Raw genomic sequence first — 27069 nt, 5'->3', positions numbered from 1 at the left:
GAGGTTGAATTGCAGGACGTAACTGACAGCACAGGCTTCAGCCGGTGGAGGAAGTGAAAGGCTGACAGGTGAGGTGAGAGAGGACAGGTGAGGTGAGAGAGGACAGGTGAGGTGAGAGAGGACAGGTGAGGTGAGAGAGGACAGGTGAGGTGAGAGAGGACAGGTGAGGTGAGAGGACGAGGCAACAGCAGTCTATATTTATTTATTTATTTTAGAGGAGCTGCCAATCTCTTGAATTGATACGTCCACAGCAGGAGTCGCCGATTGATCCGTTGTTTTCTTATGGCAGGCTTGCCCTTTGAACCTCGCTCTGGCTTGGTCACTCAGGATGATGAGGTTAAAGACAGTGGCAGCTGACCGAATGAGCTAGGTGAGCAACCTTGGGAAGTGTTCGGGGTGCCATCCGCTTGGAAGGCTTCTTCTCCACCAGGAAGCACACAGCTGAGCTTCCTTGTTTATTCCTTTGGAAAACAAGATCAATAGACTCGTTTCAGTTTCCCTAAGTCTACTGTTACAGGTGTGTGTGTGTGTGTGTGTGTGTCTGTGTGTGTGTGTGTGTGTGAGAGAGAGAGAGAGAGAGAGAGAGAGAGAGAGAGAGAGAGAGAGAGAGAGAGAGAGAGAGAGAGAGAGAGAGAGAGAGAGAGAGAGTATGTGTGTGACACTCACGGCATCCCTTCCATATTCATTTTCCTTGTGTTAACTATCCCTGCAGACTGTAACGGGATAGCTGGAGCTTTTCAGTCTGCAAAGAATTCATAGAAAAAAAAAACAATAAAGCAACAGAATTTGCATGATCTTAAACGAGAGGCAAACAGCACAGAAAACTGCTGGAATTCCAACAATGCAGTTGTCATATAGCTTAGTGTCTCACTGTTCCTGCTGTACTGGTCTCCGTCTCCCTCTACACACACACATATGGTCATGAGAGCGTTTGCTTCTTTCATTAATCACCTAATAGCTGACGATAAGCTGCACAATGCTTTGTTTTTGTGTGTGTGTTTTAGTTAGTCCTTTTTTTTTTTTAGCATGCTGCAAATAAATCTTTCTGGGGTTGTTTTTGTTTTGTTATCCCGGGGGGATGGCGGGCGTTGGGAGCAGCGTCCCCCTCTACAGCACCAGTGTGCCAACCTCTGGCCTTTGGTGAGGGGTCATTTTTGTGTTGTGCTCATCGGGGTCTTTTTGTGAGCACTGGCTTTATGTCGCCTCGGTCAACTGGTTTTACTGGAGCCAGAGGCCTGTGCAGAGGCACACGAGCTCTGGGATCTCATATCCCCGCCTCTTTCACCACCACCACCCCCAACACCACCCCGCCATCTGGCTGCCATAAAAGGCCTCGAAAGTTTGGGTTTTACTACGGCTTTTCTAGCCTCTCGGGCGAGACAGGGCGGGGGGTTACAGACATGGGCTCAGAGATGCCCTCTGCATGCCCCCCATGCAGCCAGACTTCCTCTGCTGCCCCCCCCATGGGTCAGAAGTTCATTGCCTCTCTTCAAGCCCCTCCCACTCCCAGCCCTGTGAGCTGGAGCTGGTGGGAGTGCAGTGGAGGCAGTTCTGCAGGGCACCAGACGTGAGTCACACAGATGGTGCGGAGTTCTGGCCCAGGCCCGACTAAGCGGGCGGGTTCTGTGTAACCGTGCGTCATCCCGCAAGTCAACTGTTCACTTCAAAAGAAATCCAACGGTCTCCGAGGCGAGCAAATTTAGGATTATGAAAGAGGAATTATGTAAGGAGTCTTATTTATCTTCACTAAGAATTGGGTTTAGAGCCCAAGAATATTTCCTGATAAATGTCGGGGTTCATGAAAAGCAGTCACATGACTTCTGAAGTATGCGGCAGTCAGAAGCAGACCTGCGTGTGGTCGTGCGGCGTGCAGACGCAGGCTTGGAGATCTTCTCCTCCACGGCGGCGTCTCGGGCTCGTCTCGGGCTCGTCTCTGGGGCGGCTGCCTCTGTTCCTCGTCTTCAGGTCTGATCAAGCCCAGATTCCTTCAGGGAAGAAAAAAAAAGTCCTTGATTTCCGTGGTTTAACCCCTCGAGCGCTGGGAGGGCAGCTGCAGAGACGCTCGTCTCGTGGGGCTGTGGAGGGCGCGTACGTGCTATGCTGGTGGAGCTTTTTGTCCGGAAGTGCAGTGACCTTCTCCCATGTTTGCAGGCTCTTTATCTCTCCCCCCCCCCCCCCCCCCCACACACACACACCCCATTTCCCCTGAACCGTCTGGGCTCGTGTTTCCAGCTGCTCCCCACCCCCACACTGCGCCAGCCGCGCGTGGGAGCGAAAAAAAAAACACCGACGGCAGAGGAATAAAAAAAAAGAGAAGAGGAAAGAATAAAAGCGTGTTTGGCAGGCACGCCCTCCAAGGGTTCTGTGTCACTCAAGCCCATTAAATTTTTAATTATTTCCTCGCTGTGGTATACTGCTCTACTTAGCCGAGAGGCCGGCTCCGTGCTGTCTCTCCGTTCGGATGCTAGACGCCGCATTAGAGATTTGTGGTTAAATCTGTTCAAATCCTTAGATGCCTACTGCAGTGAAGTGAGACTTTCATTATCGAAGGCCTTTTTCTCTCTCTCTCTCTCTTCTATTCGCCGTGCTTTTTGAGGACTGTGGCTACGGCGCGAATCGCCATGACACGCGGCCGAGGGGCAGGCGGCGGCTTTTTGCCTGCGGGGCGTGAGAGCGTGACGGGAGGCGCGGAGACGGGCGCACTGGCACCGGACGCCCGACCCAGACTGGCTCGCCGGATCCCACTGGCTCTCGAGCGCCGCGTTATCTTTCAAACGGGGCCACTCGGCGTCTGGACGCATTGTTATTCGGTGTCCGTCACAGACGGTCGTAATGCGGTCCGTGGCGGTGTCGCGAGCAGAAGCGTCCTGGACCGGCTCTGCGCTGTCTGAGCACGCCAATAATTATTATGATAATGACTTCACATGCGTTTCCATGGCCGCGACCTCTGATTGCACTTGACGGGCGCCTCTCCCGGGCGCCAGGGAGCATGTCCAGGGTGCGTTTGGGAGATGTTGCCCTCATGTTTATTGAGGAGCTCTTACCATATTTGCACCTGTCTGTCTTCTTCTCCTTCTGTCATGTCGCCGTCTCTCAACTTCCAAGAAAGAAAGAAAAGAGAAGAAAAAAAAAACGGGTTGAAAGGAAGGGGGGGAGGAAGGAGAGAGATCTTCGAATGAAAGGGTGGAAATAGTGATCTGTCCTGAGGTAGTGGTTGCATCAACTGCAATGATTCAGGGGAGAAAAATGTGGTGTGTGTTTCTGTAAGAGCACCGAGCTGTCTGTAGAATGCATTAGCCCTGCGAAGCAGACACAGGCTGGGGCAGAGGGAGGAGCCTGCGCCTGTGGAGGGGGGGAGGAAAGAGGACGGAACAGCCGGAGTCTGGCCCTCCAGCCTCCTGGCTAGACTGCTGAAAGTTATTATTGAGTTCCTGTACAGGGCCCCCCTCCCCCTCCCTCCTGCCCTGGTGTGTGTTCACCCTGTGCTGTTCTCTTTCTGTCTCATTGGTTGTCTGTGCATGTGTGTGTATGAGTGTGTGTGTGTGAGAGTTTGTGTCTGTTGGCTAGAATTGCTTCATGGCTTTGTACAGTAACATTGCCTACAAGCAATAGAGTAATAATCTGCATTTATTTTTAAACTTCAATTCCCAGGTCATATTCACAAAGGCAAACTTTATTAAAAGTGAACAGTGTGTATAAGTCAATCTGTATGAATCAGTCCATTTAAAATAGGAACTTTCAGTTAAGTCCTGCATCCCAGGTGGACGCCTTAAATGGTGCAGGTGTTAATGGATGTTGTGTAGGGACTGGTGGGCGGGTCAGTGGATTTGGAGCTGGGGGATGCTGGCAGATTACGCGCTAACACCATGTCAGTGGCAGGGGTGTCAGCCCCTAATCCCTCTGCCTCCGTCCTTCCGAACTCATTAACACACAGAGCAAGGCCTCCTCACAGTGCACACACACACTCAGGAGACGTTTATGTAACACACTGGACTGCACGCTCTGTTCTCTCCTGTTCTTCAGCCGCAGGTTGTCACCATGCCAGTTTCTCTCCTCCAGTGGCAAGCAGTGCTGCCTTGCCTGTGGGGCATTCTCAGAGCTCCAGCCTGTGGGGCATTATCAGAGCTCCAGCCTGTGGGGCATTATCAGAGCTCCAGCCTGTGGGGCATTCTCAGAGCTCCAGCCTGTGGGGCATTCTCAGAGCCCCTGCCTGTGGGGCATTCTGAGTGTCTCCTTCAGGGCATTGGTCAGAGTGTCGGCCACAGCTCTCCCATTCGTAGGCGATGGCGAAGGCCAGCGAGTGATTTCACAGACACTATTGCGGCGGATTACGTGTGGGTGCAGACTTTTTAACAGGAGTCAGCTGCAGAGAGACGTTTGAGTCCGGGTAGGGGCCGCCACAGCATGGCTGCAGGGGGGTGGGGGGGTTGGTGCCCGGGAAAACCCTGGCACGCAACGCACGGCGAATTTTGGTGTTCTGTTGAGTTCTGTTTGTTGAGTCAGAGCTTAGCTGTGCTCACACTGTTATGCGGTTGCTATGGAGAAAAACACTGGCCCCTTCAATTTCAGAAGAACGCAGTAAAATGGTCCAGGAAAAAGACGATTCCAGGAACTCCCAGGGTCAGGAGGCAGACGGCGCATGCAGGGGATGAAATAATGTGTCACACCCTCCATCAGACAGGGTTTTAAAAATGTCTGCTTAGGTGTGGTGTAGGCCTGCAGTCATGAGCGTGGTCATGGAGCCTTAGCCCTCCGTCGACACAAGAGAACTGATTTGAGTTTCTTATTTTATGAATAGGAAATGCCGTGAGCATTTTCCACCTTTTAATTTCCTGTTCTAAAAGAACACATGTCCCTTTGTATTGCTGTGGGGAAGAATCGGAGTCGTATTAGTGATTTTTTTAATAATCACCTGGATCACCGAAGCGTTCCCGTGTCTCTCCGCGCAGCCGTGTAACTCCGTGGGAAAAGTAAAACAGTGGAAGCACAGAGGGGATTTTTCGATTTTCCAAACATGTTCGCCTTCCGTTCCCAGATTCCCCACACTCGCCTTTGTGTTAATAACGCCTGCACTGTGGAAACGCGATCTATCACCGCCCCGCAGTGGGGCGTGTTCTGGCCGCCTGTGTTCACCCTGTTTTCCCTATCTGCCCTTTTAGCCGTGTAGCGCGTCTGTTCTCTGGGTGTAGCGCGTCTGTTCTCTGGGTGTAGCGCGTCTGTTCTCTGGGTGTAGCGCGTCTGTTCTCTGGGTGTAGCGCGTCTGTTCTCTGGGTGTAGCGCGTCTGTTCTCTGGGTGTAGCGCGTCCGTTCTCTGGCTGCTGTTCACTCTAATGCTGTTGTTGGATCTCCTGCATTAGCGCCGCAGACCCATTTCTGTTTGTTTTGATGAATGCCGAGGGAACGTCGGCCTTTCAGAGGGACTGCACGTAAAAAGCAGGAAAGTAAAATAAATACATTCCCAGCCTTGGCTAAATCAGGCCCTAATTAGCTCCGCCCCCAGCCCTGCCACCCCCCCCTCCTACCCTACATCTCTGCGAGGGTTTCATAGACTCTGGTGTGGTTTCCATTAGGTCTTCTTGCAGTGTTTACCAGCAGTGTCAAATGGATGCACTGCCAGCCCATGGAGGTCAACCAAGCCCCCCTCAGTCCTGGGAAGAGGGTCCTGGGCTGGGCCCTGGGGTATTGTGGGTAGGGTGTCCTCTTTGCAGCATGCTGGGGTTTTGCCACACTGACATCACTATGTTCATCTCCCCCCATATTGCCATGCAGGGGGAGGGGCAGGGGGAGGGGCAGGGGGTTGGGGGTGGGTCCAGAGTGCCAAATGCAGTACCATAAATGACAGACAGGTTTATAGCCCACACTCCAAGGGCTGTGACATCACCACAGGATCATAAATGCTGACCCTAACTTGACCCCACCCTCTCAGAACAGGCTTTCACCAGACTTGCAGCCCCTCCCCTCCCTCCACCTCTCCTTGGCATTCATCTCCTCTTTCACCCCACACCGCTCGTCCAACCCCCCCCACACACACACACACACATACACACTTTTCCCCCCACACAGCCATGCCCATATATGGCCGAAAGAAGGTTATCGACTAAAGCAATAACTCCACATAAACTGCCAGATTTGAAGAAGAAACAAAAAGAGAAGTCATGCTCCAATCACTGCTCACGTCGGCATGCCAAAGCCCGGCCCATCGGTGTCCACAGATGGAGGTCTGATGAGCTGCGGTGGGCCAGTTTCCACATGTAGTTTCCCTTCATGGCAGTGATGGAGTGGGTGAGCAGGAGAGGGATGGAGTGTTTGTTTGGATGGAAACAGAGCCCAGAGGAGCCATGACACAAAGCGTATCCTGTCGTGCTGCTCTTTTGGACCGCCAGCAGTGACCAATAAGGGGTAGGAAGCCGAGGCCCTGGAGGCCGTCCCCCCTGGAGGCCGGCACTGCTCCGAGTCCCGCCGTGGCCCACTCTGAAGTCAGCTGGCAGGAAGGCTGCTGGGACTTTTCCCACACTGCACCAGGCCGGTTACCGCAAGGCCTCCACACGCCTCATCGTCATTGTCATCGTCATAGTCATTGACCGGCTGTGATAGAACTCCTGCTGTCCAGTGCCAACGCAGGGGGCGGGGCTCAGCACAGGAGCCCACACTCTCTGTGGAGGAGAACTGGAGACCCATCTGCTCAACCAGTCACGAGAGAGAGAGAGAGAGAGAGAGAGAGAGAGAGAGAGAGAGAGAGAGAGAGAGAGAGAGAGAGAGAGAGAGAGAGAGAGAGAGAGATATATATATATCTATATATATATATATATATATATATATATATATATATATATATATATATATATATATATATATATAAGGGTGTTGGAACAACTGTCTGTATTTGGTATTATTCTTTGTCCCTTTAAATCTCATTCTTTCTCTTCCCCAATATGATATCATATTTATTAAGAACCAAAGTGTGTGTGTGTGTGTGTATTAGCGAGTGTGCTCCTGGATAAAAACTCCAGCTGTTCCACATAAAGTTTCTCCCCATTCGTCTGGCCATAGAGCAGCCTGGTATTTACTTCAGTGAATATAGATGAAAAGACACTCAAAACCGAAAAGACACTCAAAACCAAAAAGAAAGACCAAGTCACTATTTGTGCAGGTCTCCTGTCCTTGATGTTAATTAGACATTAGTCATTTTACAGAGATTTTGATGGAGTTTATAAAATGGCACCCAGTCAGCCAGTGGCCCTGTGGGAGGGGGGGGGGGGGGGGGGGGTGCATGCATATGCTTGTGGGTCTGTGTGTGGAGTCCTGTATTTTTGCACAAGCTGCACATATATCCGGTGGCTTATTGAATTTGTAATACATAGTTTAGAAACATGAGCACAATATAAAAGGTTGCATTGCTTGATAGAAATACACCAAGCAGTCTGTCTATCTGAGCACCTCTGTGGCCAGAGACACGTGGACCCTGCCAGAGACGACACACGTGAGCAGCTGTCTGCCTGCAGGGGAGACATGCATGTTGCGCTACAGCAGAGGAGAGGACGAAGACCTGCCCGTGCAGACTGTACAGCCCATACAGACTGTGCAGATCCACTGCTAATCCAATGCTAATGCTAATGTGGACAGATGCTGGCTGTAAATGTGAAGACACGGGTTGAATTGTTTTCACACAAAATGTTCATTTGATTCCTTTAGTTTGAGTTTTACCAACGTGTGTGTGTGTGTGTGTCCAGACGTCTGCACCAAACACAGCCTGTAACACGTGTCCATAAAGTCAAAGTCACCAACCCATTATTACCCCAGTCTGAGTAGTCTGCGCCGCCCTGAGACTGCCCTCAAGACTCAGCCGCCATGTGACTGGCAATGGTGTGTAGCTTCTGCTCTGCCCCTGCTGCTGCCCCTGGGAGACCCCAGCAGGCCGGCTGGCTCCCTCCCACCACAGCAGTGGTGCTTCCAGGAGGGGAAGTGAGAGGGCTAGCCTGACGGGCCTCGCCTGACGGGCCTCGCCTGACCCTCCTCCACCCTGGCTGGGAGGCACCGAGCCAGACACACTTTCAGACGACACTCGACGGCTTAGCACATGCCAGCTGTCACCGGCTGACTGCATAGTTTAATATAACACACACACACACACACACGCTCTTATGTAGGGCACCAGTGTGCGGCAGGGCCTCTACCCGGCAGGCCACTGTGCCCTTGAGCCTGGCAGAGGGGAAACTGGCTCTCATCTCTGCATTGCACCCCGGGCTGTGATCAGTCCTGCATGGGATACTCATCACGTGTGGGGGAGGCCGCTGACGGGCCATAGCTGCCCACTGAGTCCCTGGTCCCAGGGCCCGAGTGCTGCGATCTGCCCCTGAACGTGAGAGAGTAGTGTGCAGTTATCCACCAGGCATGCTGTACAAGAATATAACAGGGAAGGTTCCAGTGGAAACACACACGCGCACGGGTATTAAATAGGATTAAATAGAAAAAAGTCTTTAATGGTATGTACTGTTTAGGTTTCAGTTCTATTTTTTTTCTCCAGACTTCCTGGTTGCTTCTTTTTTAGGTTGTTTCCGAAGTAAGATATCCGAGTAGCATCGCAAAAAGGCAAACCCACAATGCATTGCACCTCTCTAGGCAAGCTGGGGCCGGTCTGCTCTGTAGCCTGCAGTGGGGAGAAAGTTGTATTAAAATAAACACAAAAAGCAAAACAAAAGACACAGAAACTGATCTGAGATCAAAGCAAGCGTGTGTGTGTGTGTGTGTGTGTGTGTGTGTGTGTGTGTGTGGTGTCCGTGGTACAGAACGGCAGAGACCGATGGACACCGGCGTCTCTTCCTCACCACAGCTCCAGACTTCTGTTCAGGCTGTTCACGGACGCCGGTTCACCCTGAGCAGACTGAGATTCCTTCTCACTGCTTCTTTCCTTGTGCTCCGTTTATGCAGCAGCGTGGAAGTCAGTGAACACAGTTAACTGGGCCTTTTTTGGCACTCTGCTCTGTTGTGTTTGTGTGGAGCAGAAAGTCCTCCACGGGGCGAAGAACAGTCTGCCCTAAAGGTGTGTGTGTGTGTGTGTGTGTGTGTGTGTGTGTGTGTGTGTGTGTGTGTGTGTGTGTGTGTGCGCTTTCAGTTCTCCAGCGCAGCATTGATCTCGCCGCTCGCTGGCGTGGGTGTGGAGGAGAGATTACCACCCACCGTGGGCCGGGCCCGGGACCTGGTGTGCTCTGGCATCCCAGTCCCCCATGCAAATATCTTATCCATCCCTCAGGCTGTGTATGTGTGTGTGTGTGTGTGTGTGTGTGTGTGTGTGTGTGTGTGTGTTGCCCCACATGCTTGCTGGGAAGTGCTTCTTCGTCACGCGTCTTCAAAGCCGCCTGGCACAATAGGCCACTGAAAGGGTGCAGCCCTGAATGGCCACTTCAGGAGGAGGCTGGACTTGGCCTTCACACACATTCCTGCAGCTTTGTGTGCTGCCACCACCACCACCACCCCCGTCCACACCCACCCTACCCCCCACCCTACCCCCACCCAACTCCATTCAACTCCCACACAGAGTTCCTACAACAGTGCCAGCCAAACTGCGCAGAGGAAATGTTGTCATTCACTCACTCACTCCATCCCCTCACTCCCTCTCACGCTAAATCGTAAACGTCAGGTCACCAGCGCAGTGTCCTGTCCCAGAAGATGCTGAGCTTGGTTTCTGCAGGAGGTGTTTGTGTAAACATGTCTGTAACACGTATGTACCTCCCGCCAGTTGCGTGGGCGTGTTCGGCGTCTCACGTTAGGCGTGGCACGTCAGGCGTCAGCCTGTGCAGGGTGGCTCACGCGGCCCCCACCAGCGGCTCTCTCACGCCAACACCTGCAGACGGGCGGGGCTGGACACTGTTATGTCTGGCTTTCATCCGGGCTCTTCCTGCAACTTCCAACATCCGGAAAGCGACCGAAGCGGACAGGCAGCGGACATTGGAGTGAGGGGCGGGGCTCTGGAGGTGGAGTGAGGGGCGGGGCTCTGGAGGTGGAGTGAGGGGCGGGGCTCTGGAGGTGGAGTGAGGGGCGGGGCTCTGGAGGTGGAGTGAGGGGCGGGGCTCTGGAGGTGGAGTGAGGGGCGGGGCTCTGGAGGTGGAGTGAGGGGCGGGGCTCTGAAGGTGGAGTGAGGGGCGGGGCTCTGAAGGTGGAGTGAGGGGCGGGGCTCTGGAGGTGGAGTGAGGGGCGGGGCTCTGGAGGTGGAGTGAGGGGCGGGGCTCTGGAGGTGGAGTGAGGGAGACAGGGTTGGATTTAGCCAGGCTGTAGTGTGCCAAGAGAGATAAGCTACCATCTCCTCCCTGCCTCGGGAGGCGGGGCCTGATAAGACTGTGAGTGAGGGGCGGAGTGTTCGATGTTCAGGGATCACTCCCCTCTGCAGCCCACACTCAGATGTGCGTGTTTGTGTGCTGCGTGGAGTGAATCTGGCTCACGTAAAAACAGAAAGCCCTCCGGGAAGCTGAAGCTTGATCTCAACGCAGCGCTGTGTGTGAGGGAATTTTTAAGCCTGTTTAATCAAAACCACAAAGGCACATTGAGTCTATCAGAGGCCTCTCTCTGCAGCTGCACAGAGACTGATGAGTTCTTTAACGTGAATCCACACTTCGTTTTCAAAAGCGTGTGTGTGTGTGTGTGTGTGTGTGTGTGTGTGTGTGCGTGTGTTGCGCTTACAACTCTTACTCAAGGCTGTGTGTGCTAACTTCAATAGAGAGAGAGAGTGTGTGCGTGCGTGTGCGCGTGCGTGCGTGCGTGTGTGTGTGTAAAAAAGTGTGTAATTTGTGTTGAAGGAGCGGGCTCCAGACAGCCACAGTCACGCCACATGCACCCGTGCCTTGTGATAACAGGAGCAGATTATTATTATAGTGTTGTGTGCAAGGACTGCACGGGGACGTGAGGGAGAGCGTGTGCTGAAGTGCAGACCCTTCTTTGCTCAGCTCATTCCCACAGCCTTACCCAACGTCGCCCCCTTGTGTGCGAGCGTGGGAAGGGCCCTGCCCACTTCTCCCTCCCCCTCCAGTTGACCTCATTCCAGGCCCCTGTGCCACTTCCCTGCTGCCGCAGTCGGGCCCGCTCTTCCGCACCCCGGCCGGGGTGGTTCTGCAACGGGGGCTCTCCGGTTACCAGCCTGCGTGAATTCCTGAGCTCAAGGCAGGAAGCGCAGGTCCGGGCAGGTGCGACTGGCGCCCAGGGCAGGCAGCTCCTGCGTGGGCGTGTGGGGACCCGGGGGAGAGAGGCGTTCCTAGCGCTCGCCTTTGATACGCTTGAAGTTCTGTCAGGTCCCAGGAAGCTTTCAAACGTATGAATACCTGCACTGTTGTTTTTTTTTTCTCTCTCTTTTTCTTCTTCACTTTGTCTGTTTCTCTTTCTCTCCATAGGCGGTAGCTCATACTTGGTTTCGAATGTTTGTGGTGGATTCTGAAACGGTGCCAGTGTTTGAACGTCTGCTTAAGCTTGGCTTCTGTTCTCTTTCTCTTTCTGCAGGCGTACAGTCCTGTTGCGACCAAGAAGTCCAGACGTGAACGTTCCTGCTCTCCGGCGGAGGACAAGGACAAGCAAGCTGATTGGCTGCAGTCTCTGGGCGTGGCCAAGGTTAGTGGGACTACCGTGTCTTGGCATCCACACAACGAGGCACTTTAACGACAGCTAATGGTTGGGGGGTCATTGTGACGGAGGTGGATCCGTTCTGCTGTTATGAGGGCACCGATTGGTCTGCGCTGTGAAGGGTGGTCTCACCTGGCCGCCGCCCACTTTTGCTCTCTGCTCAGGATCTGCGGCAGCTCCAGTTTCAGCAGAGACCATCAGCCTTCCGCCCCTGGTCCTCGCGCGTCCCGTCGGCCGAGAGAGCGCCCCCTGCCCGCAAACAAGAGCGGTACGTGTCCCCTGCTCCCAGAAACCCCCAAGAGCCTGTAGAGCTTATTGTTGCCTGTGTTTTCCATGCTCTGATCGTCTGAGTCACACCACCTTGCTCTCTCTGGATATCCAGGCCCCTCCCCAAAGGCCCTGTGACCACACCTACCTCTGGTGGGGCTCCGCCTCCCGGTGCGCGTAAGCATGACGGGCCACAGCCGCCCCCAGTCCCCGGAGGTCCGGAGGCGGGTGAGGTCCGCGCCGCTGGCCCCGCCTCCGCCGCACGGCCAGCCAAACAGTGGCCATCTGGAGAAGTCCAGACACAGACTGTAGCCCGCCCTCCCCCACCCCCGCACGACACGTCGAGCTCAGACGTTGAGATCGAGGTGGACAACTGTGACGAGGGTGAGTTGCTCGAGGAAGGCATCGTGGCGATGAAGGAGAAAGCTGATTTGCCCGTGTGTGTCATTCGCTCTAGCACGTGTACACAAAACATTCCTCATCAAACTGCACACATACTCAAATTCCAACTTTATCTGTGTGACTCATTATAATATTTAAGAATCAAAATTTTACGTACAAAATTGCTATTAATCGTAACTAAAATTATAACCATACAATTAATCAGCCTTAATTAATTTTGCCAGTGACCTAGTTATTTGTGTGGAAAAGTATACATAGCATTAGTAATACCGTCTGTGCCACTACCCTAATTAGCCAACAGGGGTCAGTAGGAAAAGAAGCTCACAAATTTCAGAACCAGTAGATGCACAGACATGAAAAGTGTAATTTTCTAGATCCACACTGGTGCACTCAACAGAGACCTTGTCATCTTTGCACAGTAATGGTGTTGTAACGGCCTCTTGTACCTGTCCTGTTGTAGTGGTGACCTCGCACTCTCTGGGGGACGGGCTGGGGTGCCCCGCCGTGACGGCCGGCCCAGCGGAGGTGAGCGAGGCTAGGGTGGCTGGCACGGTGGTGCCCTGCTCGGAGCTGGAGGCCCTGCGTCACACGCTCTACAGCGACCTGAGCTCCAGGGAGGCCAGGGAGAGATTCCTGCAGGAGATCGTGCGCATGAAGATGCAGCAGGAGGAGAAGCTGGCAGTGGCCCTGCAGGCCAAACTGAGCCTAGAGCAGGTAGCAGCACCTGAACAGCTCCACCCAGACACCACCCAGATACCACCCAGCTCCAACCCAGACACCATGCCGCTGCTCTGGGGTTTATCACAAAGTGGCCTCAGTCCATTCTGTGGTCTCCAAAGGGCCTGTAGGTTTTCATCCCACATGAGCAGGAGCTTCACCTGACATGACAAAATGAAACTTTTGAAGACTGAGACCACCTAAATAAGTGGAGTCAGGTGTGCTCTTAATTGGTTGGAGTAAAACCAACCGACATGTTAGCTCTGTGGAATTTTATTGGTTGGAGTAAAGCCTCAGACATCTTAGTTCTGTGGTATATGATTGGATACCCCTGGCATAAATGTTTAAAACCCGCACTGAAAAGGAATTCCCTCAGTCTACATGCATACATCCTGGTTTGTGTAAGTTAGTGCCGGTTCCAAGCCGGTCCTCGTGTCTCACTGGACAGTCCACAGTTTTGCTCTGACTCAGTACACACACCCCAGGCATTCAGATTTCTTCACAGCTTGGCGTTGGTGTGTTAGAAACTGGGGCAGAGCGAAACCACGGAGTGTCCTCGGGGGCCCCCGCGACCGGGCTGAGCGCCACCGCCGTATTCCTCGAGGTTTCGGCAGGGCCGACTGAACGTCCCACGTGTTCGTCTTTCGCCAGGAGCTGGAGTTCGTGCGCGCGACCAAGAAGGGGCGCCTGCGTGAGGCGGTGGAGGCCCGGCGTAGTCTGCGCAAGGAGATGGAGCGTCTACGGGCGGAGTGCGAGGAGAAGGTGCGGGACGCCGGCGAGACGAGCGGCCGTCTCAGGCGCGAGCTGGAACGCGAGCGGCAGCAGAGAGTGTGCGACAGGGGCTGTGAGGCGGGACGCCTGAGGGCCTCCTACTCCACCCAGGCAAGTCCCAACACCGCCTCCACCCGTCATACCTGTGGCTGCCTGTAAGGCTGTTTGGTCGTAGGTTGACTTTTGTCCGGGATTACATGCGTCATCGTCAGTAGCTGTTCTTTATCACTTTTAGGTCAGTGTTATTATAATAGCTTAAGTAGAAAAAACACAAACAAACAAAACGAGGTGAAGCATTCACCAGACGGTTACGGTTTTTTGTGATGTTACAGGCGAGCTGCATGTCACATAGTCGGTTGAGGTCAGGTTAATGAGTCGAGTGTTGGCGGCAGCAGAGACAGACAAAGGCAGGCGTGAGGTCAGTGTTGGGTTGGTGGTGTGGGAACGGGCGGGTGTGTGCTCACGTCTCTCTCCCCTGATCTCTCCCGCGCGTCTCCAGATCGAGGAGCTGCAGGTTCAGCTACAGCAGGCCGAGGCGGACAGGGAGCAGCTACGGGAGGAGCTGCAGAGGGAGAGGGAGGCGCGGCAGAGCCTGGAGCGGGTGGTGCTGCGCCTCCAACAGGACCTCCACCAGGGCAGCCCCAAAGGCGGCCCACCGGGGGGCGACGGAGAGGGCGAGGCACCGGGCGAGGCTGTGGAAGGCTCGTAAGCACGGCGACTCCACGGCGACACCAGCACGCCTCGTTATAATGGACAAAACAAGCACGTGGAAACAAGACAAAGATTCATGGCAACAACATGGATCACAAAAAAACTATTATATAAAGACACTGCAAATACATGAATATTAGCTACATGTTTGTGGACAGTTGCAGAGACGATAAGAGTGGTGTGAGAATGTCGGGGGCGGAGCTGGAAGGGGGTGTGGTTTGGACAGGATGCCACTCCAACCTTCACCTCAGTACAGCAGAGGTGGGGATGGTTTGACATGGTAGGTGAGTGTTTGCCAGCAGGGCGGAGACATCACTCCAGGAAGTCACGGCCAGGACGGACCCACTCCCCTGCAGCTGGTTAACCCAAGAACTCTATTTTGTTATAAGCTATTAAACAGTTACAAAGATACTTGAAAATATATGGAAAACAACAGTGTTTTCTGATAATGAGATGATGACAGTAGCAGAAAGATGACCTGCTAGTTACAGCGATGCATAGACAAGTAGGTATTACAAACGCAGAAATACCCACAGGACACTTTGACACTTCAGCACATACCCGGAGAAGTATGCTTCTTTTGATGTTTGTTCATTTGTGTTGTTTCCAGATATCCTGCATGAGTGACAGTGGTATGTTTGTCACGGGAAGGGATTCATATTAATAAACATACCATTTTTTTCTTATGTTTTTGAATACCGTGTAGTATACTTATAGTATTGGCAGTTATTATTGTGGACTTAAACCCACATTTTTCTCCCCTAATTTCAGTATCTTTTCCAAGCATTATTTTTAACTCTGTACATTTCTGTGTTTTGTTGAATTGAACAGTGCTATGTAGAGTTCTGGTGAGTGTGTCGGTAACCTTGCTGTTCAAACGCTTGCTTCAGAAGGACTGAGAGCTCTGTCTCTCTGTCAGGTACATCATCATTGGCACGAACAAAGGCTGATCTGTTTCAAAAGTCCATTTTTAAGTCACTGGTTCTAGGGCTTGTTTAAGAAAAAAATGTTTAAGAAAGAAACATTTCTACTTATATACAAAATATGAATATATATTTTTTTACTTTACCAAAAAAAAAAAAAAAAAGAATTGCACTTTGGGGAAAAAAAATAGTTGTACTGTGCATTTTCTTCCCTCTAATGTTTTTTCCAATCTCAACTGTTTAAAAAGGTTTTAAAGAGCGTTTTCATACATTTGTTACCTATGTAAATACCACTTGTAGCACGATAGAGGATAATTATTGTAAATAAGATAGCTGTCAATATGTTTGCTTGCTTTACTTGTTAATGCAAAATTATTGCTTTCGCTCTCAGCCAATATATGCTGTACGTTTGATAATGTTATTCTATAACAAACAAAAAAACCCATAGATAAATCTCAAACTTTCATCTAGAGGGCATTTACTGTATAGAACTCCTATAATATAATGTTGGGGTGGGGGGTGGGATTAGATCATTATATTTCTGGATTATTCCAGTCCATTTGGAACTCACTTTAATAATTTACCAAAGCAACCTTTTGAGATTTCTCCAGGGAAAGCCCGGATGGATAGCTGACGTTTTGTAAATGAGATCTGATGCTTCTGTTCTACTTTTTCCCCTAGTCCTCTTGTATCGAGACTGATGCTGATTTGTTTGTTTATACAGTAAACTTTACCTTACACTACTTATTTATTCTGGGTGATTTTCTAGTTGCCTTTCTGTATACTGCTGTCTGTTTGCTTGTCGCTGTTAGTTTTTATAGCTCCGCCCCGTCTCCGTGTAAACTCTTAAGGGATGTGAGCCGGTACGGAGCTCACCCTCTTGTCCTGGGTTTAGTTTTGATGTGACTTCTTTTTCCCACTTGTTTTATTTTCTCTGCATATAATACCCATTAAACAACAAAAAAAATACAATTACTCCACTTTTGTCTCCACTTAATCCAGTTCACCAAATAAATGATATAGACTTAATTAAAGAAATGTAATCCAAATTGTAATTTAAAATATGGGTCATGAAACGGATGAAAGCAGATAAAATATTGATAGTATTTGGTAATTATAAGTGAGTGGTTCATTAAATATACAATATTCATGTGGTGATTGTGATTTACAAATTACAACATACAAAAACACAAGAATTGGGTCAATTATAAGAATATTCAATGTGAAATAATTTGTTGATTTCAAAACGAGTTTCTATATATAGTTAATATCAAGATCTGAGGTGTGTTTTTAACACTCTTTCAGGGTTGCCAACTTTTGACGTTCGCTTGGAGTGAGATTTTAACCTGGAGGAGGTTAAAAGCGAACTAGTAGGCCAGAGCGAACTAGTAACTCATTGAATCATAGATGTGGATCAGAGGTAAATAAACTGGATTTTTTTTTTTCGGCGTGAGATATCGGAAGTGTGGCATGCAAGCGTGTAAAACGGTCAAATGCGTGTGTCTCACGCTCAATGCGTGAGAGTTGGCAACCCTGCTCTTTGCTGCACGTCTCACACTGACCCGTTCTTTCATCTTGGATTAGAGACTTACAGACTGCTGACATGTCACCACTCTGAATTTCCTGGCCCCGAACTCACACATCAAACACGGTCACGACGAATGGGATTATAATCTGGAATATCGGACAAAACGGCTCTGTGCGTGGGGCGGTTGTGAGGGGCGAGTGGGAAGAAGACAAATTGGCGAGACTTAAGTGTCAAACTCAATCATTCTGTGCTGCGCGTGCGTAGCAGTCGGGTTTGCCGCGCTTTCTGGAGGCCCAGTTGGCCAATCAACAGGGAAACGGACGCGGTGGAACGTGGAAGGGCGCGCGAGCAGTGCGGAGCTAAACACGTGTCCAAGAACAACACCGCTGCAGTCCCCGTTCCTGCTGCCGCGTCCTGCGGCACAAAACGGTATCTCGCCTAGGACGAGTTATTTCGGATTGGTGGAAACGTGGTTGCGACTCCGAAATGGAGAATGAGTCAAATCGGTAACATCTCTGCCAGGAGAAAATAGTTTGTGCATTTATTTTGCAAGTGTAATGTGGTTTTAAGAATAAATTATTTGTGACATTAGTTTAACTATCTTTAAACTTTCGATAACAAGTTATACAAGCATATACTGGTTGGTGAGCGTGTAATGTTCTATATGGAATTTATGACAGTTGACAATACAAATTATATAAAACTCACTGTAGTCTTGTTAACATTTAAAATATTTACAATAATAAATAAAGTACATGTTGATCTTTCTTTAAAAAATAGCTGGGTAGTGTTATAATGATCCCTTTGCCCTAGGATGACAGGATAAGCCAAGAGGCATCTAGACTGGACTAGATTAGATTAGACTGGACTATATTATTAGATTAGAGTGGGTCAAATGTCTGTTCCACATGACTCCCAGATACACTGCTCTCATTTAACACCTATGACCTTCACAACCCCGATATACGCTCAGAGACTGACTACAAATGAAGTAAATAAAATAGAAAAACATAGTATAAAATTTGTATTTCTACTATTGAGTCATTTTTTCTGTACTGCATTATCTTCAGTAAGAAACAGAATCCACGTGATCACTGTGAATATTAAACACACGTACATAACGGTGCACATGTCAAGTGAACACTGTAACTCACATGACCACTAGCATTGATGCACTGTAATGACCAGTAGCAATTTTTGAGTCTGTTGGGACCCTGGGCAAAATTCACAAGGCTCCCTTAGAGAATTCAGGTCTCATGCTGTCACTGCAGACTTTGCACATCACCACTGCTGTAGTTTAAATTGTGTCAGCCCTCAGGTGCCCTCATGGGACTGGGGGCTCCGAATAGTTGCCCGGATTGCGTGATGGCAAACAGCAGCTCTGGTAACGGCATTCAGATTACAGTAACCTCCACTGGCTGATGGATGCATAGGACCCCGAAATATATGTATACATAAACAAGCCAGAGAAAAGATTGATGAAATACAGCCTCCTATTCTGACTGGCAGTAAATGAGTACAGGCACCAGGCCACCCATCAGATGCAATGGTATAGTCTGTGAACATTTGAGCAACGCGCTAGTTTGGTGTAACCTATATATTCTGATCTACTGCCAGTATGGCTAACTATGAATGCAGGGCCGGCGCCAGAACATATACAGTGAGGGGACGTCAGTAAATTTCGGGGTGGCGAACGTAAGTTGTTGAGCGGGGGGGCGAACGTAAGTTGTTGAGCTGGGGGGGGTAGCGAACGTAAGTTGTTTGTTGAGCGGGGGGTGACGTGTAACGATTGATGAGCGGCCGAGGGGGTGCAATGTAGCGATTGCTGTAAAATAAATGGGTCTTATTATTTACATTGAGGGGGCGGGACACCTCGCCTGAGGGGGCGACGCCCCCATTCGCCCCCCCGTGGCGCCGGCCCTGTATGAATGTGCCTTCTGAGCTCGGTCCATGCAGTGGAGGGGTGCATGTGCAGCATGCAGACAGGCACAGAGATGATCAAACTGAGGGGGGCATCTATGCTAGCACGTCTCTTCTGTTTGGATGAACACAGGTCTGACATCCAGTGGACACCCTTCCGAAAACATGAGAAAGCCAAAAGTGAGTCCACCGTTCATCAGTTCTGCAGGAAGATCAGTGGTATTGTGCTTGCAGTGTGTGGTGCTGCATATAAACCTAATCAGACATCCTATTGACTCCACAGACACTGAAAACCTGTGCACTGTTGTCCACTAAACATTTACCAGGTCAATAGATATATGTCTTGTGCGGGTAATAGAACTCTAACACCAGTTGCTGTCCTTCTGTCCTTATGTTTCTATCCCAAGTGTATTTCAAGCCAAATGTTTTATTTCTAAATTTTTTTTTCTACGTGCAGGAAAACATGACAAAACTTGTCTGGGTTGACCCACCATATGCTGCACATAGACAGAGGTTATGTTGACTAGTGCTGGAATATTATAGTCCAGTTTCCTCCATTAGCATCGACTCCATCCATGAGGTATACGTGGATCAAAAAAAGAGGTATTCCTTTGCTATTCCAGCAGTAACTTTGATCAAAACTGCTACTACTTTGAAGAACAAATAGAATGCCTTGACCTGGTGACCATAACCAGCAAGGTGACACGCACCTGGGTCACTGGCCTCAGATACATCATGGCGGTGTGGAGAAGAGACAACTGACATGAGACCAGTATCCTTCAGTTCCTGAAGTGTGGCATTTCCAGGGAATAATCAATGGATAAAGTATTGTATAAAGTTCAATTTGTGTACATTTTTAGAATAGCGTTATTTTTGTCAGTCTTCCATGGTAATTAAATGATGATCCTTAATGATGGACCATCATGCAATACCCCTTTCTTTTCGACTGTATCTGCAGGTGGTTGAGGCAGACCTTCACGGAAGCAGACAAAAACAGTGATGGGAACATGAGCATTGGGGAAGTGCTTCTCCACAAGCTCAACGTTAATCTGCCGTGGCAGAAAGTCAGGCAAATGTTTCAGGTCTGTTACATTTACTAGCCATGGGGAATAGTTTGAGATGCATACCATACATCAAATGTTAGGCATGGAGGAATCGTGAATCCCTCACAAGATCTCCATTTCAGGAGTTGTCAAGAAATAGTCTGTTGGTGTCTGTTAGTGGAATATTTCTCAGTTATGGAGTATCGCTGTCCTTTTCCCCCTACAGGGCATTGACTTAAATCATCTGCTAAATAAGAAACCCTTAATGAAGATGTGGATATGACAGAGTAGGGGTGGGAGTACAGGACATGTACAGGACATCTCCAAAAGCAAGAAAACACAGTTCTAATGAAATCACGTGTCTCTGTTCAAGATGGCCAATGTTTTGAGAGAATACTGTCAGGTGATTGTGCGTCAGTTTGAGCCATGTCCTGAAAACCAAGCTCTCGTGGTCTTAGGAATAGATGGTGAGATGTCAAACACCTTCCACAACAGTTCTGTGACTTTAAATAAAAACATAATCTTTTCCTAAAGACTGTAACATTTTAGTAACATGAGTGCAAACCGCTTCACTCCGAAGGTTTCATGGAGAGCCCAGTGGGTGACATTTTCAACCAGACCATTACCAGGTGAACCAGGTCGTGACACAGCCCTTGACCGACTACTACATCGCCTCCTCGCACAACACATACCTGCGCGGAGGTCAACTCATGTCTCAGGCACGAGCAGACATGTATGTGCTCCAGGCTGACTGTTACTGAGTGGAAGCTCAGGAGGCCTCTCTGACGTTACCCACTGTGGTTTGAGCGGTTTATAGTGTTGAGATGATGGGTTAATGTGTCACAGTGATGTTTTTCTGACTCTCTCTCTGCAGTCGACTGCTGGGATGGTCCTGATGGAGAACCCATTGTCCATGATGGCTACACTCACCTCAAAAATCCTCTTCAGAGACGTCATCGAGACCATCAACAAATACGCCTTCGCGTATTTAAGCGCGATAACATCTATGAGGATAACATCACTGCATTAAGCCTGCTTCACAACATCAGGTTATTTACACTTGAGATCTGCACACCTGAAGCAGCAGGTGTGGTCGCTGATGAAGTGACGGAGTGGTGTTCCTTTTCAGATACCCTGTGATCATCACCATAGAGAACCATTGCACAGTGCCCCAGCAGATGAAAATAGCTCAGTATCTCACCAAACTGCTACAGGACAAGATGGATTTGTCCAGCGTTGACGTCAGCGATACACGACAAATTCCCTCTCCCAAGGCCCTCAAAGGGAAGGTTCTTGTGAAGGTCAGATAGAAGAAGGTCACGTAGAATATCTAAACACATAAGGACAGCAGCTAAGACTGAATTATGACTGTATTAGCTACATTTGTTTTCTATAGTTGTACCTATAATGCTGCTCTACATTTTACATTCAATCACAAATTGTAACCCACCACTCTGTACTGTTACAGCACTGTGGGTACTGTTAAAGCACTCTTGATTACTGTTACAGCACTATGGGTACTGTTACAAACCTCTGAAGTCAGTGCACTGGCTACTCAGGAGTCAATGACCTGGTGTTGACCAAAGACAAGAAGTTAGTTGGTTGCTTTTAACATGCACTCATCCTATAAATGCACTTAAATATTGTTAAATATTGTTTATTTATATATATATATGCATGCACTTAAATATTGTTTATGCAAACACTCATGAACACATTACAAGCTGGAATATATATATATATATATATATATATATATATATATATATATATATATATATTCTAGCTTGTAATGTGTTCATGAGTGTTTGCATAAACATTATTTAAGTGCATGCATTCTTATATACATACACTAAATTTCCAGACATCACAACGCCCTTTTAAAACAGGTTATTCATAAAAGAGGTTGCTTGAAAGAGAGAAGCCAATTGAATAGAAAAGAGAGCTATCAGTCATATAAGGTCTATACATCTCTAGAATCCAAAATAACCAGATCTCAAATATGCACTCAGCATCCAGCTCTCAGAAATTCTTTTATCTTTTCTCTTTTAAGTTTACCTACTGCATAGGTGTGACTACAAGCTATCATTCCTGTTACAGAATAGAACTGTCTATACTGTGACATCTCTGCAGTAGGTGTACCTACTAATCTCAGTGCACATTTAAAGATTAAAGAACCAAGAACTTTTTACTGGATAGATATTTGAAAGCTGGTAATTTTGAATTCTAAAGCTGAAAGAATTTTTTGCAACAAGTACACAAATATGTAGATGGTATGTAAAATCCAGTTTACTCATGGGATTCAGGGGAAGAAGCTGCCTGTTGATACTGACCTGGAAGAAGACGAGGGGGATGTGTCCGATGAAGACAGTGGAGAGCAGGAACTGCAGGAGGAACGTATGAATGGAGTGGTGACTAGAGTCAAAGTCAAATTTATTTATATAGCACTTTTCACAACACATGTTGTCACTAGAGCGAACACCTGCCAGTGAAGCAGTGGTGTTGCACTTTTGGTGTATTTAATTTACAACTAGTTGAGAAAACTGGTCACCAATTGTTATCTGTTATCACCCAATTGTCTTCCGTGACTTCTTTAAATGACATTAAAAGATCACACTGTGGGATATAAAATGGGGTAATTGCCAAGGTTTCTCCCAGGACAAGTTTCAGAGATCACACTGGCTGTAGTCTTGTTTTGTTTACTTCTCTGTAAGTCCATAGGCGATACAACATAATAAAAGTTAAAAAAAAGAATGGCAAAAAAGGGGGAATAACAATAAATTATTTCACCAGAATATAGGTCTAATAGTTTGTGTGCATCCACTTTTCCACCTGCATGACAATTATCCTGTTCTTTAATCCCACAGTGCTGAGCATCTGTGCGAAGTTCAGCAAAGCTGAAAGATCATCACTCATTAATTATTACTGTACTGAAGAAAAAAAAATTATTACTGTACTGAGCTGATAGATTTATTGCCATTGTTTTCAGTTCATCAAACCTGGATGTAAAAAAACTGGAATATCCACCAACCTACCTCCTAATCCTCTCCTCCTTCCTATTTTAACCTTTTGGTTTCCATAGAACAAAAATGTAGTTCTAGTCTGTACTGCCCCCAGTGGTTGGGAATAGAACCACAGTGACTGCATGTTTTTTGCAGCCGTGAGAAGCATCAGTCTGTGTTGGTCGTGTTCTCTGTAAAGTGGTGTTCTGTGTTACAGAACATGTGAGGAGTCAAATACTCACTGAAGTACTTTGGCTTCAGATGCAGTTCTGTATCATTTTAGGAGTCCTTTACTAACCCTAAAAATTGAACCATAGTTGATTATGCCTACATGTTTTAGCACATTGAAACATATTTCAGACTTCAAACCTTACAGTAAAAGCTTGTGCCCAATGTCTCTCTGTTAGAAGATAAAATGAGTGAAAAAAGATCTTATTTATTTACTTATAATTTCATATGCCCCCAGAAATGATCAGACCAAATTAATCAAATATGGTAAGTATGTAAAACAATTCCACATACCACAGCGAGCTAAGCCCTAGCGAACACCTAATCCCACTGAACACCTAATCCCACTGAACACCTAATCCTGCTGAACACCTAATCCTGCTGAACACCTAATCCTGCTGAACACCTAATTCTGCTGAACACCTAATCCTTCTGAACTCCTAATTCTGATGAAAACATCCTGTTGGACACCTAATTCTACATTTTGGAAGGATTATAAAACACCATAGACCAAATAAGACAATGAGACTATCCAGAGCCTTCTCAGATCTGGTGAAGTACTCCAAATCCGTGACAGTCCATGATATTGAAACACAGGGTGAGCACAGACCTCTTCTACTGGAGCCTGGTTCATTTTGTCTACTAGGGACATGGTTTGTTTCAATGGCAAGATGGTGATTTCAACCCTAAGTGTGGTTTGTATGTTTCAGCACACACATGTGGCTGGCAGGTGTACTCTGAATGAAGGGATCACCAACCAGATCCTGCAGTTTAAACCAGGCCAGTAAGTCAGTTTTAAACAACGGCATCTACTGCGTGTTTACTCTTCGAATTACTGGGTGGATTCCAGCAACTACAACCCCCAGCCTTTCTGGAATACAGGATCTCATTTCTGTATGAATCTGGCTTTAATGTACTCTCACCACCACCACTTCTTTTAGAAGCATATTGGTCCTGTAGTCAGAAGATGATCATTGACAGCATTATAAAATAAAGGCGCGATGACTGACAAATTACTCATGGAAACACTCGGCAGACTTATAGTGAAGCGACATGCACATCTGATTGGCCAGTGAGACCAGGCACATCTTCTTTCGGTGTTGAGTGCAGGGTGGTGAGCAGAATTAATCTCTAAAGCCCTGCGTACTCCTGCAACTTCCCTGGGAGAGCAGATAGACCAAGGTGTTAACAACACCAATGTCACAGGTTAGATTCCCAGGGTGCACATATGCTGTTATACTGATAAATATGTGCAACTCTGGATAAGAGAAATCTACTAGATGCCTACCACTATCAAATGCCAATAATAAATGCTTGAAGACACTGCAAATGTCATACCTGCCCAAAATTGGCTGGTTAGCCCAAAACGATGAATTAATCAAAATTGGCTGGTTAGCCCAAAATGATGATTTAATCATACTGGGGTGGGGGAATTTAACGGCTTTCATTAGCGGTCCTGGCCTTAATATCTGGGGCGTAGCCATTGTCCCCACCCCACATGTCCTCACGAGGCAGCTCGGTTGCTCAGAGCAGTGACGTTTGTCCTTTGCAGTCTCCCTGAACTACCAAACAGAAGGCCGCATGGCGCAAACAAACAGAGCCAAATTTGCTGCCAATGGAAACTGTGGATATGTACGGAAGCCAAAATGCATGTGCAAAGGTGATCATCAAGTTGCAGTAAACGCTCACACTGTGATAGAGTAGAAAGGGCTGTGTGATGTGTTGTTTGTGTAATGGTGTTCGTTTTGGTTCTCCTCCATCTCATGACTGGGCATGAATCCTAGGGGCCTTTAATCCCATGGCTCCATTACCAGGACACAGAAAAACAGCGCTAGTCATCAAAATTATCAGTGGACAGCAGGTACCAAAGCGCAAAGCTTCCAGGGGACAGAGGAGAGGTATGTTAACGGGGTCAAGCAGTTTGCTAAACTCTTCATATTCTCCAGATAATCTAATTTTGTCTCTGTTGAGCTATTGTATCTTCTGTAGATAATAGATCCCGTTGTAGAAGTGGAAACCGTTGGTCTGCCATCTGACTGCAAGGAACAGATGAGGGTGGTGGATGACGATGGTGTGGATCAGGGTGACGGTGGCAAATCCAATTAATTCATATTTCATCTAATGCTTTTTCCTTATTAAAGACTGAGTAGTGCTGAATGCTCACGTTTCCTTAACAGGAGTGTGGGAGAGAATTCTCAATTAGCCGAGACTTCATCAGTCAAAGAACGATAGCTTTTACTAGCATAATGCCAGGTACTTTAGTATTAAATTAAATGTATGGTAGATACGTTCCACATGTTCCTGTATTTATTGTATTACTGAATATCTTACATTTTGAAGCCACCAATCATTCTGCAAATAAAACACTACTATTTTAATGTTTAATGTGCCAAGAGATTTATCGGTAACCTAAATTCCAACAGCACAAATCAAGCAACGCAGTGAAATAGCTCATCTGGAAAAATATAAGGCACACATTTCTAGACAGTAAACAGAAACCATTCACCCCAGATTTCCTGAGAAAAAGGTGGTCCTGGGAGAGCCCAGTCCAAAGTCAAGTATGGCTTCACAGAAACCTCCTTAGCAGACCTCACAGTGATGACTCCTTAGATGACTACTACCTAGAGTCCAGTCTCTCCACAGAGGAGGTCACAGTGAACTTCTAAGGAGATCCCACAGGATTTGCTTCCAGGAACCCGTAGAGAGGCATGGGGTGAAAGGGAGCTGCCTAGGGCTCTTGCTGTGGTGCATCAGATGAGTCTACAGGGTCAGTCCGGCCAAGCTCTAGTCAGGAGGCAAGAGGACATTGCTTTCAAAACCTATATGTGCCTATATAAGCTCAACAGGAAGGCACCTGGTGTAAAGGACACTCCTCAACCACCTGACTGGCCCTGTCTGTCTATACAATTCTCAACAGCAACGATGACCACAGAGGATTCTGAAAACAAGTGCAAATGGGATAAACCGATACTGGGCCAAGACCCAGAGTCCTGCAGCAGATGTAGGGCTCTTAAAAATGTCTTACAGCAGAGAACCGGCATCTCAAATCACCAGCCACATATGCCAGCAACTGCTGCCTTCAGCAAATGTGTTCTGCATAATCAAGGTAGCCTGTCTACCACAGAATCATTGCTTAAGGGTCAGCAATCACTGGGTGTCCCACAATGCTCCTCTGCTCCCACAAACCACCCTCACAACTTCGGGACTGACACTGTCTGGCAAGCCCCCATTAACCAGACCCTGTGGAAAACCCTGTGGAAAACCACATGACCACAGCCTTGCAGAGAACCCAAAACCCTGTTCCTCATTAAAAACCCTGTTCCTCATGACCACAGCTTCACAGAGAACCCAATACCCTGTTCCTCATGGCCACAGCTTCACAGAGAACCTAAAACCCTGTTCCTCATGACACCACCGCTTTGTAGAAAACGGCTCCAGCAGCCAGGACAGTCTGGACGGCCTTGACCTGAACACCCTGCCCTCCTGTTTCCCTGACAACCAGCAGCAGACGGCAGGCACACTGCGGAGAGAGCTCAGCTCGCTGTTCGAGCAGAAGGTGCAGGAGTTCTGATGTCACTCCCTATTGCTTTTCTCTGGTGAGTCTTGAATTTTCACTACACACAGTGCACTTGCCATGTTTCTTTAACACCTTTGGAGTTCTTTAATGTACACTAACTGACCACTTTACAAAGCGCATCATTGTGTCACTATTGACATTGCTTATTTCATGACACATTCATACCAGTACAAATAACTAACTACTCTGCCACCAGCGGTGAAGTCTCTTTGTGTGTTGAGAGTGGGTATCATCCAGGTGGTAAAATGGTGGAGATTTGCTGAGTTTATGAATGGTAAGTCTGTAATTCACCATATCTCCATAAGGCATGTACTCATACACACACGTGCGCGCACACACACACACACACACACACACACACACACACACACACACA

General features: G+C 48.3%; 2 protein-coding genes and 1 long non-coding RNA gene across 4 annotated transcripts in view; 2 read left to right on the top strand and 1 right to left on the bottom strand.

The window, feature by feature from the left end:
• skib (v-ski avian sarcoma viral oncogene homolog b) overlaps nt 1-16370 on the top strand; it is a 29972-nt gene extending 13602 nt beyond the window's left edge. For both annotated transcript variants that reach the window (XM_077007263.1, XM_077007272.1), the window contains exons 3-8: nt 11485-11592; nt 11769-11872; nt 11987-12255; nt 12734-12987; nt 13642-13872; nt 14261-16370. In XM_077007263.1, coding sequence (XP_076863378.1) covers nt 11485-11592; nt 11769-11872; nt 11987-12255; nt 12734-12987; nt 13642-13872; nt 14261-14470 — 1176 coding nt within the window. In that variant the 3' untranslated portion in view covers nt 14471-16370. The remainder of the gene's footprint in view (nt 1-11484; nt 11593-11768; nt 11873-11986; nt 12256-12733; nt 12988-13641; nt 13873-14260) is intronic.
• LOC143515203 (uncharacterized) lies at nt 241-2108 on the bottom strand. The gene is made up of 3 exons (XR_013131056.1): nt 1849-2108; nt 667-742; nt 241-461 (listed from the first exon to the last, which is right to left on the bottom strand). It is a non-coding gene; the product is annotated as an uncharacterized LOC143515203 (long non-coding RNA).
• Nucleotides 14659-26687, top strand: plch2b (phospholipase C, eta 2b). The gene is given in 23 exon segments (XM_077010629.1): nt 14659-14733; nt 17188-17274; nt 17366-17429; nt 18880-19027; nt 19405-19424; nt 19427-19582; nt 19585-19615; nt 19802-19925; nt 20260-20385; nt 20480-20646; nt 20753-20812; nt 20814-20870; nt 21016-21187; nt 22193-22297; nt 23106-23110; nt 23626-23714; nt 23827-23848; nt 23850-24010; nt 24669-24776; nt 24901-24997; nt 24999-25014; nt 25106-25199; nt 26542-26687. Coding segments are annotated over 23 exon segments (2130 nt in total).
• The last annotated feature ends 382 nt before the right edge of the window (nt 26688-27069 follow it).

This window comes from Brachyhypopomus gauderio, chromosome 1, assembly GCF_052324685.1.
Source record: "Brachyhypopomus gauderio isolate BG-103 chromosome 1, BGAUD_0.2, whole genome shotgun sequence".
Classification (NCBI taxonomy): domain Eukaryota; kingdom Metazoa; phylum Chordata; class Actinopteri; order Gymnotiformes; family Hypopomidae; genus Brachyhypopomus; species Brachyhypopomus gauderio.
This window is presented reverse-complemented; position numbering and strand designations above follow the sequence as displayed.